The sequence below is a fragment of the Eleutherodactylus coqui genome, chromosome 2 (assembly GCF_035609145.1).
Source record: "Eleutherodactylus coqui strain aEleCoq1 chromosome 2, aEleCoq1.hap1, whole genome shotgun sequence".
NCBI lineage: Eukaryota > Metazoa > Chordata > Amphibia > Anura > Eleutherodactylidae > Eleutherodactylus > Eleutherodactylus coqui.
Genome location: NC_089838.1, coordinates 11282926 through 11303543, shown reverse-complemented (window position 1 = coordinate 11303543; position 20618 = coordinate 11282926). Strand labels below are relative to the sequence as shown.

The 20618-nt window shown below is 47.2% G+C and overlaps 1 protein-coding gene across 1 annotated transcript in view; it reads right to left on the bottom strand.

Annotated features, from left to right (window-relative positions):
* Positions 1-3974: 3974 nt before the first annotated feature.
* Positions 3975-20618, bottom strand: part of MTPN (myotrophin) — a 36255-nt gene continuing 19611 nt past the window's right edge. Inside the window, exon 4 of the mRNA XM_066590344.1 lies at positions 3975-6666. Within this exon, the coding sequence (XP_066446441.1) occupies positions 6580-6666 (87 nt within the window). The 3' untranslated portion in view covers positions 3975-6579. The remainder of the gene's footprint in view (positions 6667-20618) is intronic.

The following is a 20618-nucleotide window of genomic DNA, read 5'->3' as shown; positions in this document are numbered from 1 at the left end:
TTTATAATCCGACACCTTCTTCTTAAGGGGGTAATAACTGGCCGACAGAGATATGTGAAATACAAATATTTGCTAAAACATGATCCTAGAAGGTTGACAAAGGTCTAAGATGGTCGCCGAAGCTCTGAACATTTCAAGAAATAGAGATGGGTCCTTAATTCATGATCATCTGAACATGAGGAAGGTGTCTACCGAGTGGGTCCCGAAATCTGTCAGCAGGTGAAAAGCGTGCCGAGTGCGAGCCTCCCAGGGAATGCTGCAGTGTTTTTGGCAGGATCCTACGGCTTTCTCGACTTGACTGGTGACTATGTATGATCCGGTCCAAAGAGTGGTCAAAAGAATGGAGACACAGTAGTTCCCCACGTCGAAAGAAATTCAGAGTGCAGAAGTCATCCCCCTTGGTGATGGATCTATGTTCTGGGATCCTGCTTGGGGACGACCTTCCATAGGGGTCTACCATCATGACTGTATATTACACAACACTTCCGGGTAAACTGAAGGAACAATTCAAATCTAAAAGGTATGGAAAGTTGACCCAAGGTGCCGCGTTCTTGCATGACCATGCCTCATCCAACACTGTGGCCATCACCCAGAGCAAGCTAGCGGCCCTGGGCTTTGAAGTGCTGCATCATCCTCCTTATTTGCCTGACCTGGCATTTCCAGACTATCACCTACTTTGAAGAAACCCCTCAACGGAACCAAATTTGCCTCCATTTCTGATGCAATTACAGCAGATGATGCTTGGTTTGTCGCCCACCTAAAAGGAATTCTATCTGAATGGGTTGAAGAAGATACAGCACCGCAGTCAGATATGCATCCGAGGAGACCGTGAGCAGTAATGGCCGGGCAAAGAGATAGTATAAAAGCATTTGGAGATTAAGGTCTTTCTACACGCAAAATTAATCTTTCAAACAACTGATTTAGCGATCTATTTGCATAAAGTGATAATGTCCATTTGCATGTAAAAGGATCTTTAAGAGTTGTTTGCAGAACCCAGCCTGTGTTTAAACACACGCCCAGCTGTGCAAACAGCTGCCAGCAGATTCTATTGTTCTTCTCATGGCTGCCAGCAGTTTGCATTGTTCTCCTTTTGGCTAGTGTAAACATGGCTTGGGGAGATCATCATGCAGTTTATTGAAAGACGAGCAAAATACATTCAAATGGAATGTATTTGCCCAGTGTTTCGGGTGTGAACAATGGCTTTTAAGTGAACCGAAATCCATCGTTCAAACAAAAACTGCACGATGCCCACGTTTTACATGTAGCAATTATCGCTCATTTGCGTCCATCTGGACGAATTTTGAGCGATAATTGTTGCGTGTAAAAGGACCATAACACTTCGAATGCACTCTAGAGGATAAGATAGTATTGGCTATCTTGAATGGCTGATAACAAGAGCTGAAACTAGAGAATCTGAGCGATCGCAGCGAAGAATAACTACAGGTAATATACCTTCCTCCTCTGATCCTGGAACTGAATTCCCTCCCCAAACCAGAGGGTCACTTTAAAGGCATTGCGCCAAGATTTAATGTGATCATTTATGCACAGGATAGAGGATCTGATGGGTGGAGTCCATCTCCTGGGACCCTCAGGCTGGATTCACACTGGCGTATGCGTTTTTACGTTCGCCCACCGGTAATGTAAAAACGAGTGAAAGGGCACATAAATCTAATGTTTGAGCGCCCGTTCAGACGCGCCCGACCCGGCGCATATACACCGAGCCTGCAATGCCATTGGGCGGGGGAAGACAGTTTAGCTCTGCTAAGCTGACTCCCCCATGCCGGCTTTCTGCAAGGGAACGGGGCGGGATTAGCATCTAGCTCCTGCCCCATCCCATTGCAAACAGTCGTCAGGGGGTGGGAGTTTAGCAGCCACACTGCTAAACTCCCTTCTCCGGCAGCTGTCATAGGCTCCCATAGGAGTGTATGCAGACGCCGCCGGTAGTATAAAATGCGCCATCTTGGCCGGCTGGGCACTTTTACGCCGCGGGAATACGCCCATGTGAACTGATGCATTGTAAACCAATGCATCAGCCGGGCGTGAAAGCGCAGACAAGGTATGCTCGTGTGAATCCAGCCTCACACTGATAAGAATAAAAGTCCCAAAGGCATGAATGAAGTGGCTGTATAGCACGGCGCCCCCTTCATCCCAATGTTGGAAATAGCCGCACTCTTAAGCTCTATCTTCAACAGTCCCATTGAAATAAATGGACCAATGGTGTGCACACTTGACCGATATTTTATATTCTCAGACCTTCGGGATCCACCTTCTCGTGATCAATGGGGCTCCCAGGCAGTTGGACCACCCCGATCAGATAAGTTATCTTCTATCAGGTGGATAGAGGATAACTTTAAAGTCTTGGCACATCCCTTTAAATCAATGGAATTTATCGGAGTACCTGCATCTGAATGTCAAAAAGAGACCAGTTACAGACCTGACAGGTGTGAACGGCCCTCAACACATTAGAAGCCTTTTGCCCTGTGTCTATAGCGTTATCCATCACCTGCCTCCTTATCTCATCAGCCCTGGGGGGTGGCAGCTGCTCCTCAATATCAAGATCTCACGATACGCCCGCCTAGGAGTGACTGCAATTTACACCTTCTATTCACGGACTCGCCGCAGTACCGTCAACAAGAGAAACAGATGACACTTCAAGCCTATTTAGAGAAATAGAAAGAAAAGGGATTTTCATTACGGGCTCCGTGAAGATAAAGGAGATCTATGGATTCACATCAATCTTGTAACATGGAAACCAAATGCAATTACCACGTCAGTTTCCTGGAAGTCCTCTGTAGGGGCGAGATCCATGGCAGGTTACGGGGCGACTAAGGCTTTCAGCAAAAGGTGCTGTCCTAATTGATGTCCACCGGCAATAGTCCTGAAAGACCACTGCGCCCTATAGAACACCCCTCCCAACTCATTGATGTCCACATTCCTCAAGACCTACAAAAGGTGTTCGTGAAGACTAGCAGCAGATTCTGGAAGTCGCTTGGTGCGGGCTCCATGGTTCAGACTCGTTTTCCTGGATAAGATTGTCTTGACCTCTTGGTCCCGCTTCTGAGAAGTTTCTAAAGTGTGGTCGGGCACGTTATCCTGCTGAGAGATGGCACTGCCATTAGGGAATCCCACAGCCATATAGGAGAGCAGAACATTCCCCAACACTTGGCCACTGGCGGCTTGTCTTCTTTCCATAGTGCATCTTAGTGCCATCTCTTCCCCGGGTAAGTGTCACACCCAGCTGTCCACATGATATAAAACATGATTCATTAGACCCGGTGCCTTCCTCCATTGCTCTATGTCCGATGCCCATTGTAGGTGCTTTCAATGGTGGACAGAGGTCACATTTGTAGTCAAAACCCTGGAGTTGTCAACTACTACACCGAGTGGCTGGAGTACACATGGGCACTCAGACAGGTTCCCCCCCCCCCCTCCCCTCTAGCATTCAAAGCCAGTCTCTTCAGGCCAGTGAGGTCACATTCGTTGTGTGGCCAGAGAACAGCTCCGTCCCATTCAAGTAAATGGGATGGAGCTACAATACCAGACATAGCCGCTTTACAGTGTACAGCGCTGTGCCTGGTATGAACTGAAGTGACAGTGGTACCCACCTGAGTGCCATTGTCACTACAATCAGCCGACTGGCAGAAATCTGATCAACTATTGATGACTTACCCCAAGCATGGGTCGTCAATAGTTCAGTGGTGGAAAACCACTTTAAATAAGAAGTTGTACGAGAGTAGAAGGCATCTGTTCCCTCCGCTCCCCACCCCAACAGTGCCAGCCTTGCCTATGTGGTTGAGTACAGTATTGCAACGAGGCCAAGCTACAATACCAGACAACCACACAGCCCCAACTGCCCCACCCACCCAAATATAATATATTGTAACTTGTCTGATCTTTACGTCTTACACTGACTTCTGAACAGGCAATCCCCCTATAAATTGTGCCGCTGCCATTTTATCAACATGACCACCACATCGAGTTAACAACATTTATTGTAATTTTTTTCCTTTGAGTGATCTTTCAGATGAAAGTAAAAGTTTTACAAACAGAATAAAAACAAAGTAAAGCGCCTGCGGAGATTCATTTATTGGAAAGAAAACAGAAGTTACCAACTTAAAAGCAAAAAAGAAAACCAAAACTTGGGGGTCAAGTAAAAAATAAACCTAAAAACTTGAATCCAGTCTCTATGAAGCTTTTCATGGGGTCTGATTTGTAAGGCCTCAGATATGAATGACTCTGGGTAAATCCAGCAACACATTGATGACGGGCCCCAAGCATCCATAAGGGGGCCCCCATGCACATTATACATTCATCACTTAGAAGCAACATCCAATGAACGTCGGAAATAGAAAAGCACTGACCATCATTCGCAGGGAGGTCATTGTAGCAGCCAAAGTCATAGATCTACGGGGAGTAAGTGCCGATTAGAAGAGCGAACTGCCGGGGAGTGACGGGAATGGTCAAAAATGCTGCTGGTTTTAGGGAAATCTGCTAAAGTCAACGATGTGAACGTGAATCGTTATTACAGCCGCTGTTAATGGATTGTAAAAAGTGCTTCAGTGGAAGGAGGTAGCGGCGGCTGAACTTAGTCACGAGCTGATGTAAAATGTCACAGGTAATAAGCTGAAAACCCAGTAAGCTGCTCCGAGGGGTAAATTAGAAAGCGGGACAAAAATGGAATTTCAAGGGGACTGGTCACCATTACAACACTGAAGGATGTTTCAAGGTGGTCTATGGAGGGAACTGGTGACCATAAATCTAAAAGGCAAAGTAGAGGCCCATTAACGTCACAGCCTGTGATGACAGGTAAAGGCCCACTAAGGCTACAGCAAATAAGTAAAGGCCCGCGAAAGATAGAACAAATGACCAGGCCCACTAAAGCTACAGCGTGTAATGATGGTAAGTAAAGGCCCGCGAAAGCTACAGCCCGCAACACAAGATGACAAGGCCCACTAAAACCACCGCCTGTGATTAGGAAAGGCCCACTAAAGCTACGGCATATACGGATGGCAAGTAAAGGCCCACTAAAGCTACCGCCCGCAGCAAATAAGTAAAGGCCCACAAAAGATCTAGCATATATATGGCAAATCCTACTAAAGCTACGGCATGTAACGATGGTAAGGCCCACTAAAGCTACAGCCCGCAACATAAGATGACAAGAAGCCCCACTAAAGCCACAACCTGCAGCATATAAAGACTACAAGTAAAGGCATACTAAAACTACGGTATAGGACCAGCAAGAAAAGGCCAAATAAAGCTGCGGGACAATTAAGTAGCCATCTCAAGATTTATCCCTGTTTGGCCTTCCTGTCAGAGGTGGCAGAAAGGGTCTCACCCCATCGACCAATTGGATTTAAGGATCCGCACAATCCATGTTCAGGTCACAAAATGCAAAAACATCAACTTGTCCTCTTCAAAACATTTCCCGGACCCCTAACTTGTGTTGCAGATTGCACTTGAGCCAACTAAGCGCCCCTCCCTAATCTGAATGTCCCAGGGAGGCAGGGAATGCTGGAAATTATGGTTGAAACTGTGAGAAATAATAGCTGGGTAACCAAAATGAGCGAATTTAGCAAGTTTCAAAAAAGTCTCTATATGTTAGCTTGTATAAAATGGTACATTCCATGTATTGTAAAGGTCATATCAGCAAAAGTGACTGACCGTACAGAAGCAAGCATTACATCGTCATTTGTCCATAATATCATACATTACTCTAGTCCTACTGCTGATGCGCCCCCCAACCACTATTACAAAAATACACTATGAAAGCAGTTAAACAAGAATCACTGCAAAGGTCTTAATGCACAGAATAGGTCAATGGAAGCAACGCGGACCGGCTTCAAGGAAACGCCACAAACTTAGAGATGGCATCTACTTCTAATGCCAAGCTACTTTGCAAATACTTTGAAGAAAAAGCCCCGTACAGAATAAGCGGAGTTACTGGGAACGTGCATCACAGGCCGGCCATCAGCACTGAAGATGCAGCTTTGGTTGTGACTTTAGAAGTAAGTGTGCGGCTTTGGATGTAACTGGAAGAAAACGTGTGATACTAAGAATGTTTCAAGTGGGCAAAGTATGATGGAAGTCATACAAGTAAGTATTTGCAAAGTTCCTCAGCACTGTAATGTAGATTTTTAATGTTTTTTTGCTTTTTTTTATTTTGTGTTGTGCTCCATTTTGCTCGTTTACTTATATTTTAAGATGTGTAAATTGGCCCACGGCAAACGGCCATCCAAGGTGGTTTATGGATTCAGGTCATGATATGCACAATCTTATTGAACTGCGTTGGGTGAAACCTTTTATTACCTTGTCAGCCTACTTTATGGCATTCGTTATGCTAACAAGCCCCGGCGCACACAACCCCTACGGATGGCAACGGTCAGCCAACACCGCAACTTTTTGCCAATCTCCGAAAGCTAAAATGTGGTGCTGAGGTGTTTGGGGGCCGCGGCCGCCTCTCGGTCGTCGCTTCGTGTCCTCAGATTGTAAAGATGGTCGAATCAATTGGCAGAAAGAAAAATTAAAACAGAAAAATAAGACAGCAGTGAGAGGCAAAGTGTTGCAGACGCCCCAGTCCCATCAATGCAGCAGCTCCTTAATAGACTGGTTGTCTGTGGATTCCAAGGCACTCAGTCCGTCCGGTCCTTTTACGTTTTTGTCAGCTCCCTGCCGAAACAAAAAGACAGAGACGGGCGGTGAGGAGGAGCGAGTCACTGGGAATAAAGAGGGACGCTCTAGCTAAATATGGCAAGACAGCTTAAAAGCATAAAACGTAGAGGCGTTCCCAACTCTACGGGGCGTGCCCCAAATATCTCATAGATGCAGACCCCACCTCTGAAATTGGCATTCATGTTGAGAATAGAGACCCCCCAACACCCATCCTGTGTCACTTCAGAACCAACCACCCCCTCCCCAATCACTCCTGCCCAGAGGACACGTCTCACATGGGGGTGGGACCAGCAGACGTACCCATGTTTATTAAAAGCGTCAAGATTGAAAATTTAATAAGAATTTTTTTTAAAAATGTTCCCAACTGCAACATGTCAGATATGTGCGAACCTGCTGTACAGATCTTTGGTAAGCCGTTTCCATCTGCTCACTTTATTCTGGAAGCACATTTGAATTTTTCTTCAACCATTTAGGAGACGTACAAATTTAACATCGATTATAATTATCAACATTTTGCGGAACACTTTGTTTTCCTGCACCAAGCCAAGAGTGCAAAGGCTCATTTTAGAGACTACACCCCTTAGTATATTCACTGGGGGGAGGGGGTCAGGAGTATTTTGACCCCACAGTTTTTTTTCTTTTTCTTTTCAGGACTGTGGGTGGCTTCACACAAGCATGCTTTTGTGTGTGCATAGGCACGCACAAAAACACGCATCTATAAGCCCCAATGCATTCCCTATGGTGTGTGCACATGTCCGTGTTTTACAGGTGCGTGCCTGCAAAGATAGGACATGTGTGCACCACAGGGAATGCACGCATCGTTTTCAATGGAGCCACGGCAGCTACCAGCGGCTCGATTGAAAACAATGGTCTGCCGGCACCCCTGCATTGTTTTTCATGGAAGGCCTTTACATATAAGCCCTTCCCTGAAAAACAAGAATTTTAATGTAAAAAAAACAAAAAACAAAAAACAAAAAAAACTTACCTGTCCGCCACTGCCATGCAGAACACATCTGCCTCATGTTTCCTTCATTCCCGCTAGTAAAAAAAAATTCCCTGCTGCTATATCTGTGACAGATAGAGGAATTCTTTAATTCCCTACCGCAGCTGTCACACATGACAGCTGCGGTAGGGGATCCTGCTGTCGGCTCCGTGTCATTGGATTACAATATAAGCCCTTTCCTGAAAAAACAAGAAAAATAGTGTTTAAAAACAAAACAAAAAAAACTCACCTCCCTTCAGCTGCCGGGGCACAGCCGCGTCGTCTCTGCACTGTCCCGGCTCTGTAGTGCTGTTTTGAGCAGACGGGGATTTAAAATGCCCGCCTGCTGAAAGAGCTGATTGTGATTGGTTGAGGTGCTCAGCCAGTCACAGGAAGCTCTCACCGAATGAATGGCGAGAGCTGCCTGTGATTGGCCGAGCACCTCAGCCAATCACAATCAGCTCTTTCAACAGCCGGGGATTTTAAATCACCGCCTGCTAATAGATCAGCACCACAGAGCAGGGGACAGCAGAAGTCGCGGCTGAGCCCTGGCAGCTGAAGGGAGGGGAGTATCAATTTTTTTGTTTTTTACACTACTTTTACTGTTTTTTTCAGGGAAGGGCTTTTATTTAAAGCCCTTCCCTGAAATCCAATTACTGGGGGCCAGCAGCAGAATCCTCTATCGCAGCTGTCATGTGTGACAGCTGTGGTAGAAAATTGAAGAATTCCTCTGCTGCATCTGTCTTGTTTTTCAGGGAAGAGCTTCTATGTAAAGCCCTTCCAAAAAAACAATTTAGGGGTGCTGGCAGCAGCCGCGGCTCAATTGAAAACAATGCATGCAGCTACACACACGCGTGTTTTTGCTTGTACAGAGGTGCGCACCTATGTACGCACAAAAACACGCTCGTGTAAAGCCGCCCTTAATGCAATTTAAAGAAAATAAAACTTCATATTTTTGCAAAAAGGCAGTTTTTTTTTTCCAGACATTCTGATAGAAGCTCAAAAGAGAAAAACAAACCGCTAATGAAAAGCAGAGCAAATAGAAGAGAAGAAAATAAAAAGGAGGCCGGCTCTGGGATTTGTTCCGCGCTCACAGCGTTCTATACAAGATCTGTAAATGAAGACTCGTTTGTTTTTATGAGTTACAGGAAATCTCTGCCAACAAAAAAAACGGGAAAAAAAAAGAAGATATGATTAAATAAAAGCGGCGGTTAATACAGTAGCGGTTTTCTGGGGCCGGCGCCGGACGGGGGGAGTTTTATTGCTTTTAAAGAACAGTAATTAGTTTCGGCAGTATTTTACACCGTGGTGGGAAATTGGTTTCACGGTGGAGTGTTGTGTGTTTATCAGTTAGCAGACCTCAAAGGGGTTCTGATTGTCCTCGTAGATCTCATGTTGGCTCTAGGATGTAATAAACAGGAAAGCGTGAATTCGTGCTCCGTGGGGCTGCATGTAGTCTGTGTGATGAGGGGAACGCACACTTATTGGGCTTTTTTTTGGTTAAACAAGTCTGGTGCACAGGGGACAGAAAGAAAAAAAAAAAAGCAGGAGTCATCTGTTTGCATTATGCTTTATGGCAGCAGACTGACATTGGGCCCTCCAGTCTGAGCCGTCGTTTCATAAGCTTAAAAGGGTTGTCGGATTTTTCTTTCAGAGACCGGTTCCCTGTGCAGCAACATAAGACGTACTCTCCTCTCAGCTCCTTGTTGTGTCCCATGCCGCCACTCCGGGTCTCCCTAATGACATGCTGCAGCAGCCTGTCTACAGGATGTCACAGGCTGCAGCAGCCTGTAACCTAATGGGCATAGAGGACCAAGCAAGGGAGACACAGCCGTTCAGATTAGGACTCAAAATGCAACTCCGGGCATGAATAAAAATTTAGTCCTCATTCACTCGGGTATAAATACGCCCCGCATTATATGGAACATCTAGAACCCACCGATTTCAACGGGTTCTTTCAGGTTTTTTTTTTTTCAATGCAACTGAAAATTGTATGAAAAATGCAAGAAATGCAGCAGGTCCTGTATTACACATTGAACCAGCGGGCTCTTCTGCGCATTTCTTTTTGCACCCATATTTACACATGAAAACCATGTAGAAGGGTCGAAATACGCAGTGAATAGGCAACGTTTGGTCCATGAATACGCTGCATATTTACGTACCAAAAAGCCCGTATGAATGAGCCCTGAAGGAGTGACAATAACCATATGAACAGGACTAAGATTTGGTGTCACTCAGGGCATTCCTGGATCGCCGCTATGTAATGGTCCAGTTGGAGAGAAGAAGAAAAAAAAAAAAGAAAAAAAAAAAAGTCAAAAACCTAATACAAGTTTATCGCGCTCCTCCTAGCACCCGGTTTGATAATCAGCACACAGCTGAAGGGCCTTTCACAAGATCTGAGGCAGATTTGCAGCCTCATCTTGATCTTTAAAGGAGGAATCGACTTTCGGAATATCTGAAGCGTTAACACTTTGTAAATAACTCTACTAGCAATTAATTACAAACTTGAAAAAAAAACCCGTGTCTTTGAAGAGAGAAGAAAAGCAAGCAGAGCGCCATTTCTATACATTTGAAGGACATTGGTGATAAAACTACAGACAGGCTAAAGTTTGACAGACGCCGTGAGATTAATCGTGAAATCAAAAAGAAAGCGATAAAACGTTAATTTCTTGGGATTTCATTTGTTTATTCTGGTGGAGGATGCGGGCACTTTAGTCACATGGCTGCTGTTCCTACCATTAGCATTGAACGATTTTCTGTAAGCAAGATCACCGATTTCGGACCTCTCTTGCACTCTTCCAAAATACAAGCCTCCTAAAAACACTCATGTCAGGTTTTGGACTAGTCATCTAAAAGAAAGTGCTCTGAATGGCATTAAACGTGTATTGGTATACAAAGTCCCATTGGATTCCTCTTCTTTCTTGTGCTGATGTCACTTTGCACTGCAGCTCTGGTGTTCTATTCAAGACCCAGTTAACTCAGGATGCACAGTGCTGTTGACCCCGTTTTGCTCATTAACCATTTTGTGACCACAATACGCATTTTTACTGATCTCACTAATGGGTTTTGAACATACACGTACATCTTTAAGGCCGGGTTCATGTGACCATATGGTAAAAAATCGCAGTGTTTTACTGGAGTGTGGAGCAGCATAACACGTTTGTAATCGTGTATGACTGCACACGGGCGCTCGTCTCACGCACGCCGTCATGCACTGGCTTCACACTTTCTTTTCTTCAACTTTCCTTGTGGACATGAGGCCTTAGGCAATGGCTTCACTGAACACCGATGGTCAGGCTCCTGCTCTGGCAGTTAGGAACGGAGAAACCTTGGATCCTGGCAGTTTAACCCCTGGCATGCCACAGTCTACAGCAACTGCATTATGTAAGCAGTAGACAGTGGGGGTGAGAGGGGCCTGTCACCCATCTGTGCCACACAGTGAGATCACAAGGTAACAATGGGTTCCCCTTGCAGCCTGAAGCCCTAGAAAGGCCTTCATGTCTGCGATGTAGCTCAGCATACAAGCCCCGCCTCCCACAGAGTACCCGACTGTCATATGTAGTGCGTTCAGCTATACCCAAGTAATGCAGTGTACAATCCTAGAGATAGAACGACTTCTCACAAAACAAGATGTCACATGACTCAGTTGCCAGAAACATGAAAAAAGGTTATGGACCTTAGAATACCGTTATGCAGATTCAATTGTTTTTCTTTAAAAATGTGTTTTTATTGGGTGAAAGTAGTAAAACAAAAACTAAACACTTCTATAAACATATTAAAAGGCACTTGTAAAAACAACTTCTTTCTCATCTGATCAGTACAAACTAACACAAAACACAACGGCAGAATTTTTGGACATTTTCTCCATCTCTCCCTGAGAACGCGGTTTTGACTGATAGCTCTTCCATAAACACAGGACCCGATAGAAAGGAGTGAGAAGGGGCTCATTTGTTGTCTCGTCTCAGCGAGTTCTTGCTCCGTATAAACAGGCAGTGATTAATCTATGATCTGCCTGTTCACAGTGAATGGAGGCGGTGTCTCTGGCATGCTCCGCCTCCACTCACTGAACGGCCATCACTTCTGTGTAAGACATCTCTGGCGGCAGCTCATCTGAGGACAAAGCATCTGGAAGTGAACTCCAACATTCTGCCCAGTTCTTTCATGACCATTGGAGTTGGGCCGCCCCCATATACACTAATGTCTGGATTGGATGACTTCATTACTGTGCATGGGGGCCTTAGGCTGAGTTCACACAGGGCGGATTTGCCGCAGAAGAACTAATTCTGCGGCAAAACCGCTTCAAAAGGTTAATTTGGGCTTGCAGATTTGTGGGGAAAAATCTGCAAGCGTTTTTTCCGCAGTGCTTTACTTTTTGCTGCGTATTTGGCTGCGTCCATAGAGGTCTATGGACAAAAAAGCGCTGCAGAAAAGACCGAAGAATGAACATGCTGCATCTTTTTAAAACCGCGACGCAGTTGCATTTTCGCACTGCGGCTGTACGGAAAAAAATCCGCCCTGTGAGAAAAGCTTTTTGGCAAACCTCATTTGTGCTGCATTGCACTGCAAACGCAGCGGTTTTGCCGCAGTGTGGATATGCAACGGCAATTCGCGGCAAAACCGCAGCAAATCTGCCCTGTGTGAACCCAGCCTTAGACTGACGCACGGAAACACTGAGGCCATCACAATACATTGAGCTTCGGACTCACGAGAGACCAAAAATAGTTAGGAAACCCTAAGTCTTATTCAGCCAACCACCGCTCCTCCCAACACCCTCCACATAACAGGCAACATCAAAAATAGCTAAATCGTGTAGTACATATTACAAACCATCAAATGATCGCAAGTTCAAGTCCCGCGTGGGAACTAAATGAAAGTGGGGAAAAACTGCCAGATTTGCAGGAATTTTCTTTGGTATCCGACCGCCCCCAAAAATATGACTAAGTGATCAGAAAGATGTTACCCTAAATGGTCATCAGCTCATGGAAGATCATGGAATAAAAGGGAAATCTATTTTGCGTTCATGCATGGCTTGCTGGAGGTTTATCTACATGTTCTGCCGGTGACTGGTCATATAATAGTGACGATCTGGTGCTCCGCTAGTGCAAAGCTGAAGAAAAACTGCAGCCGATCCTGCAAAAAAAAAAACCTAAACAAACCCGAGGCTCACGGCGCAAGCAACGAAAGAAAAACAAACCGTCAGAATATGGAGGCAGAGCAAATTAACCCCTTCGTGACCAAGCCTGTTTGCACCTGAACTCGTCACGCCCCCAGAGCCCTTTCATTTTCCCGCTGGCAGCCAGGTGAGGGCTTGTTTTTGTGGGACACAATGTATCATTTTTGGGTAGATCTAATTTATTGTATACTCTATTTTATAGGGGAAACTAAAACTGCCGCTAAAGACACGTTCAGCGCGCAAAATATTGCGATACCGTTATTCTGCGGTCGGCGCGGTTCCAGCGACAGAGTTTATACAGCTTCGAGTTTGCTATTTTTGTACGGTATGTCGCCGCATTCCAAGAGCCAGGGCAGTTTTAGTTCACCCTCGGCGGAGCTCTAGGTGCTCGTTGTGGGGTGAATTCTAGTCTTTATAGGTTGCCAAAAATTGGATAAAATCAACATTGATTACTTTATCATATTTTTTTCTGGAGGCAAAAATGAACAAAAACTGCAATTTCTGCATTTTTTTTTTAAATGCCATTCACTATACAGGATAAAGATGCTAAATTAATTCTGCAGGCCGGTACGATTATGGCGATGCCACAGTGGTATTTAACGCATGTAAAAGTTGCAAAAAAAAAAAAACCCCAAAAAAACAAAAAAAAAAAACAACAAAAAACATTTTTGCTGCATTCAACGACCCCTAACGTTTTTCTTTTCTGTCAACGGTGCTGACACGGGGATTTTTATGTTTCAGGATGAGTTGCACCTCTGAATGGCACCATCTGTTGATCCATGTGACGTTTTGATCACTTTCTATTGAGTTTTTTGTAAGGCGAGAGAGGCAAACTGCGCTACTTTTGCCATTCTCTGTTTTTTCCCCCTGACATGCACCGAGCGGATCTACTAATGCACTAGCTATCCTTTTTCCAATACGCCGCTCTACTACTGCTATAAGATTAAAAGTTTTTTCACACATTTTACGGTAAATTAAAATGGCAAAGTTGAGAACTACAAAACCCAGCCTTCACACGGCTATGTCAATGGAAAAGTTAGGTTGTGGCTCTTGGAAGGTGCGGATGAAAACTGAAGGGCAAAACAAAATCTATGGTCCTGAAGGAGTTAATCTTAGAACTTTTCTAAACTCTTTGCTCCAAAGCAAAATCAACAGTAAAGTTACGGGTAAATCACACCGATCTGGAATCCCTCCCCCCGGCCGGGGACCACTGGTCACGTACTGGTGATGGCCATTAGGATTTGCCGCACGCTCCTGTGTCCTCTCCTTATCTGCCCGGCTGCAGTCTCTCCCGAGCCCCAACCTTCATCATCCGCAAAGTGCCAATCAGACACTGTCCACAAAACGCCGATCAAGTCAGGCAGCCTGCGCCCCCCGTTCTGGTCAGCGACTGTCACCGTCCTGAAAAGATGAACAGCTCCCCGCTGTAGAGATGGTATCACCGCCTGCAGCAGCTCCGCTCCAGACACATCGTTTATAATGTGCTGCAGAGAAGAATGGGGGCTAATGCAACGTCTACACTCCAGAGGAAAGGCTCCATCCAGATGGAACCTCCCGATAGCCAATCAACGGCATCCGGCCCCACCGTACAAACATGGAAGTTGGGACGTGAAGAGGAAAAATAAATAAAGGAAAGAAGAGATCTCTAAAACTTCTTTCAAGTTTGCACCAAGGACACATGCACTTTCACCTTTGAAAATGTGCAGAACAGTGAGTGCAGCTCTGGAGTGTAATACAGGATGTAACTCAGGATGAGTACAGGATAAGTAATGTATGTACACAGTGACTCAACCAGCAGAATAGTGAGTGCAGCTCTGGGGTATAATACAGGATGTAACTCAGGACCAGTACAGGATAAGTAATGTATGTACACAGTGACCCCACCAGCAGAATAGTGAGTGCAGCTCTGGAGTATAATACAGGATGTAACTCAGGAGCAGTACAGGATAAGTAATGTATGCACACAGTGACTCCACCAGCAGAATAGTGAGTGCAGCTCTGGAGTATAATACAGGATGTAACTCAGGATCAGTACAGGATAAGTAATGTATGTACACAGTGACTCCACCAGCAGAATAGTGAGTGCAGCTCTGGGGTATAATACAGGATGTAACTCAGGAGCAGTACAGGATAAGTAATGTATGTAGATAGTGACTCCACCAGCAGAATAGTGAGTGCAGCTCTGGGGTATAATACAAGATGTAACTCAGGAGCAGTACAGGATAAGTAATGTATGTACACAGTGACTCCACCAGCAGAATAGTGAGTGCAGCTCTGGAGTATAATACAAGATGTAACTCAGGAGCAGTACAGGATAAGTAAAGTATGTACAAGGACTCTGAACAGCAAGTTACATGTACAATACTTGTAGCAGAGTGGACAATCACCCTGAGGTATTACAATTTGGCCGCATTACACTATTGCAATAAATGCAGAATTTTTTTTTTCTGACGCCAATCGCTGCGGAACAAAATTAAAGTATTTGGCCTCAATTCAAAGAAAGTCCAAACCGCGTCCAATGTTAGATGATCCCGGGCTCTGGGGATTTGCTCAGTGACTGATGGCAAACTATTTTTACCTTCCTAGCTCATTGGCCGGTGACCAGCCGCCCGCTACTTGGTATCTTTCAGCAGGGTTATCCTGGCAGAACCGCACGGCACTGATGAGTCATCCAATCCTGCGCACCCACAGCAATTGGCAAGTAATATTCCCTTACTCCAAAAATTGGAATTAAAGCCCAAGTCCACCGCTGCAGGCTTTTTAAACCCCTCGTCAGTTTTTGCAACAATGTTTTTTAATCCCCACTTTCCATAACAGCTGCGAAAGGAATTTAGTTTTTGAGGTTGAGTTTAGAGATGAGCGAGCATACTCGCTAAGGCACATTACTCGAGCGAGTAGTGCCTTAGCCGAGTATCTTCCCGCTCGTCTCTAAAGATTAGGGGGCTGGCGTCGGTTGCGGCGGGGAGCGGAGGTGGGGTGGGGGAAGAGTGGGAGAGAGAGATCTCCCCTCCGTTCCTCCCCGCTCTCCCCCCGAATCTTTAGAGACGAGCGGGGAGATACTCGGCTAAGCCACTACTCACTCGAGTAATGTGCCTTAGCGAGTATGCTCGCTCATCTCTAGTTGAGTTGCATTTTTAACTGACAGCCCCTTCAGCATCAGTAGGGCTGTAACTAGTCTTGCAGCACCCGACAGCCCCTTCAGCATCAGTAGGGCTGTAACTAGTCCTGCAGCACCCGACAGCCCCTTCCGCATCAGTAGGGCTGTAACCAGTCCTGCAGCACTCGACAGCCCCTTCAGCATCAGTAGGGCTGTAACCAGTCCTGCAGCACTCGACAGCCCCTTCAGCATCAGTAGGGCTGTAACCAGTCCTGCAGCACTCGACAGCCCCTTCAGCATCAGTAGGGCTGTAACTAGTCCTGCAGCACCCGACAGCCCCTTCAGCATCAGTAGGGCTGTAACCAGTCCTGCAGCACCCGACAGCCACTTCTGCATCAGTAGGGCTGTAACCAGTCCTGCAGCACCCGACAGCCCCTTCCGCATCAGTAGGGCTGTAACTAGTCCTGCAGCACCCGACAGCCCCTTGCGCATCAGTAGGGCTGTAACTAGTCCTGCAGCACCCGACAGCCCCTTGCGCATCAGTAGGGCTGTAACTAGTCCTGCAGCACCCGACAGCCCCTTCCGCATCAATAGGGCTGTAATTAGTCCTGCAGCACCCGACAGCCCCTTCCGCATCAGTAGGGCTGTAATTAGTCCTGCAGCACCCGACAGCCCCTTCAGCATCAGTAGGGCTGTAACTTTGCCATTTGCAGGAAGGCCAATGATATTAGTTCAAGTTCCCTACACAAAAATGCCAGTGCCAAATGGGGGTCCTATGAGCGGGCGAAAGATGGGAGTTGTACTTAAAGGCCTTTAATGGAGATTAAAAGCGGTGCTAATACACCCTAACCCCTTCTTGACCGCCAATACGACCACTAAGTAATGGACTTTAAAATCTGCACACAGCTTTTAATGGTGGCGGCTCGGCTGACTGACAGCCCGGCTCCTGCTCTAACGGCAGGGAGAGGAGAAACCTCAGATCCTGGCAGTTAAACCCCAAACGACATGCCACAATCAGTAGCAATTGCAACATGTAAGCAAATGACAGGGGAGGGGGATCCTTCTGTCACCCATCGGCACCCCACAATGCAATCACAAGGTGCCAATGGACTCTCATGGCAGCAAGAGGCATGAGAAGGGCCCCCATGTGTGCCATGTAACTCAGCCTACTAGACCCTATAATAACAGCTCTACACCACATTATATGGACCCCTCGGTGCGGCCGGTAATATATACAACTCCTCCCACAAAGCACACAAGTCCTCATCCGGCCGTCAGCCAGTTCTGGCTCTTGCAAGGTGATGATGAAAATCGCTTGGTCCTTAAGACACAAAGTAGGCTGATGAGTAAGGGGTTAAATGGCCAATAGCTGCCCGTTGGTGGTGGGTTTATAATAGTGGTTAAATATTGTCGCACCTGACGTGGCGATCTGGGCAGGCAGGGAGGTTTTTCTGCACTTCCTGTCAGTCAGCGGTCGGAGCCAACAATGATGGGGGGTGCGCGGGTTGTAAATGCCAGCCGGCCGTGCCACACTGCACCCCCCCCATATGCTTTTATCCCAGCATACAAGAATGCACTAAAACCAGAGGACAGATGCCAGGCGGCGTGCGGTAAGATCCTGGAATGTGCTAAGCCACTAATTCCAGCAGAGCCATTTGGAAATTAAAAAGACATAGCGGTAGAGCGGCGGCGGCGAGATAACTGGCAGCGGACGCTGGCACCCCGGACGCATTATCACTTGCAGGTTACAAAGGAGCAGAGAGAATTCTAACAAGGGTCACGCTGCGCTCCACTGGGCCGCTCAGCACAGCAGCGATGGATGCGTGCTACAACAGACTCCGCGCCGCTGTGATGCGCCAAGTAAACATTTAATTAGATTTGGAAGTGTGCGCTGTACAAAGAATACAGAGGAGATACGGGGGGGGGGGGGGGCGAGGGATATTGTTAATAGCGGAGCAGACGAGCTCCCGGGGATCACAAGACTTTACAAATTTAATCAAACTAGATTTAAAAAGGAGATTGTATGCAAATGATAAGAAATGAAAAAGTCGCAGGAAGGTTCTGGAGCTCAAATCCCAAGGTGTACCGGTGGGGATCGTGACGGCAGACGTCCGACTTATGTTACTCCGCAGACAGGAGTGGCTGGTTTTGCATTTTATTGGTTACCCAACACTCTAAAGTCATCACTGCGGAGTCCATTTACTGGCATCACATGACCAAAGCGGCCAATTACTGACGGACGTGGTGATGCGAGGAGATAATTGGCGCAGGCCCGTATAAAGCAAGTATGTTGACTACACTGATCTTCAATATACAACGTTCCATAGAGGTTTTAGTTGTTCCCTGTTTAATTGGAGCTTGGCCGGCAACTACCAGCACTGGCCACTACAGAGAGAACGGAGCTGTGTGCAAACATCAGCTCAGTGTAAGAACATCTGCCCGACAAACAGCAGATTGCCAGAAGTCCCGGGCGGCAGACCCCTCACTGCTCTACTATAGCTGGCCTATCCTACAGATTGTAAACTATTGATAGCCTCTCGGGCAACCCCTTTAGGGCTATCTGAACCTTAATAGGCCAATTAACTTGAGTCCTTTCTAGGACCCCAGGGAATGGCCACATAGGGGTTCCCCAGTCACTGATACCATCAATGGGAGATCCAGTGACCTGATCAAAGGGTGGAGTCTTGGTTCATCCAATCCTGGTTTCAGGGCCAGGAACTAGGCTGTCAGTTGAGCACCTGCTGCAGGGTAGCATGGGACACCCCTGCAGGACTTTTACAGCGCTCTAAAATGCTGTCCACCACTCAGTGTCACTGCTGACAGCCGTTTCCATGGGCAGCAGCCTGGGTTGGTCTGTCCACAATGACATCAGCCATTTGTCTAGTCAGTTGGGTGGTGGACCTATCTCGAGGAATCAATTCCCGGACAACTTCATTAATGATTTCCACCATTTTACGCAGGTCCTTAAAAGGGACCGTCTGGGGGGGGGGGGGGGGGGACACACGATGCTTACATGGACTAGCGGGGTTGGAACATCCTCTCTTGGTCCATCTCTGACACCAGGTCATGCGGTATGGACCGTCTGGTGCCTGCGCCGTTCTCTCAGGGGGCTGACCGCTTACCTAATTTCAATAGTGAAGCCGGTCCCCTTCTCAGTTTCTGCGTCAACTGAGAGAAGGTGGCCAGCGTAGTTATTGAAGTGAGCGTTTGGGACTCCACTTTCACATGCAGAGCTACAAATCCGGTCACCCTTCACACAGCCACCACTAGGGGGAGCTCACTGTATACGGAGTAATGACTTCAAAAAGGAAGCCGTGTAAATCCTGCAACCGACACAAGCACTCCCCCTAGGGGCGGCTGTCCAAAACTACAGCCAGGGCAAGCTCCCTCCCCCTAGTGGCAGCTGCTGGCAGCGTAGAATTTTTCACATTTTTTCTTGCATCTTCACGGCTGCGTTAAAGGAAGTTGCGGATTTGGGGCTTTTTACAGGAACATAATTTTAGTCCTATTGGTGAATTTCTAAAATAAATTACCGCAGAATTTAATTTTTTTAAATCTTGAAGTGAAGCCGTATAAGAACGCCTCGGATTACATCACAAAGTCATTTCCTGTACATTTTGGAATGACTAATCTATTAAACGAGAAATATCTGATGTCACATTTATGCCTGGAATAAATTAATCCCTCCCCACTAAGGGCCGAGCGCGGATCACGTCCCGGAGGGCTTTAATCGTCATTGCCCACTAAGGGCCGAGCGCGGATCACGTCCCGGAGGGCTTTAATAGTCATTGCCCACTAAGGGCCGAGCGCAGATCACATCCCGGAGGGCTTTAATCGTCATTGCCCACTAAGGGCCGAGCGCGGATCACGTCCCGGAGGGCTTTAATAGTCATTGCCCACTAAGGGCCGAGCGCAGATCACGTCCCGGAGGGCTTTAATAGTCATTGCCCACTAAGGGCCGAGCGCAGATCACGTCCCGGAGGGCTTTAATCGTCATTACCCACTACGGTCCGAGCGCAGATCACGTCCCGGAGGGCTTTAATAGTCATTGCCCACTACGGTCCGAGCGCGGATCACGTCCCGGAGGGCTTTAATCGTCATTGCCCACTAAGGGCCGAGCGCGGATCACGTCCCGGAGGGCTTTAATCGTCATTGCCCACTAAGGGCCGAGCGCGGATCACGTCCCGGAGGGCTTTAATCGTCATTGCCCACTAAGGGCCGAGCGCAGATCACGTCCCGGAGGGCTTTAATAGTCATTGCCCACTAAGGGCCGAGCGCAGATCACGTCCCGGAAGGCTTTAATCGTCATTCCCCACTACGGTCCGAGCGCGGATCACGTCCCGGAGGGCTTTAATCGTCATTGCCCACTAAGGGCCGAGCGCAGACCACGTCCCGGAGGGCTTTAATCGTCATTGCCCACTAAGGGCCGAGCGCAGATCACGTCCCGGAGGGCTTTAATCGTCACTGCCCACTAAGGGCCGAGCGCAGATCACGTCCCGGAGGGCTTTAATCGTCACTGCCCACTAAGGGCCGAGCGCAGATCACGTCCCGGAGGGCTTTAATCGTCACTGCCCACTAAGGGCCGAGCGCAGATCACGTCCCGGAGGGCTTTAATCGTCATTGCCCACTAAGGGCCGAGCGCAGATCACGTCCCGGAGGGCTTTAATCGTCATTGCCCACTAAGGGCCGAGCGCAGA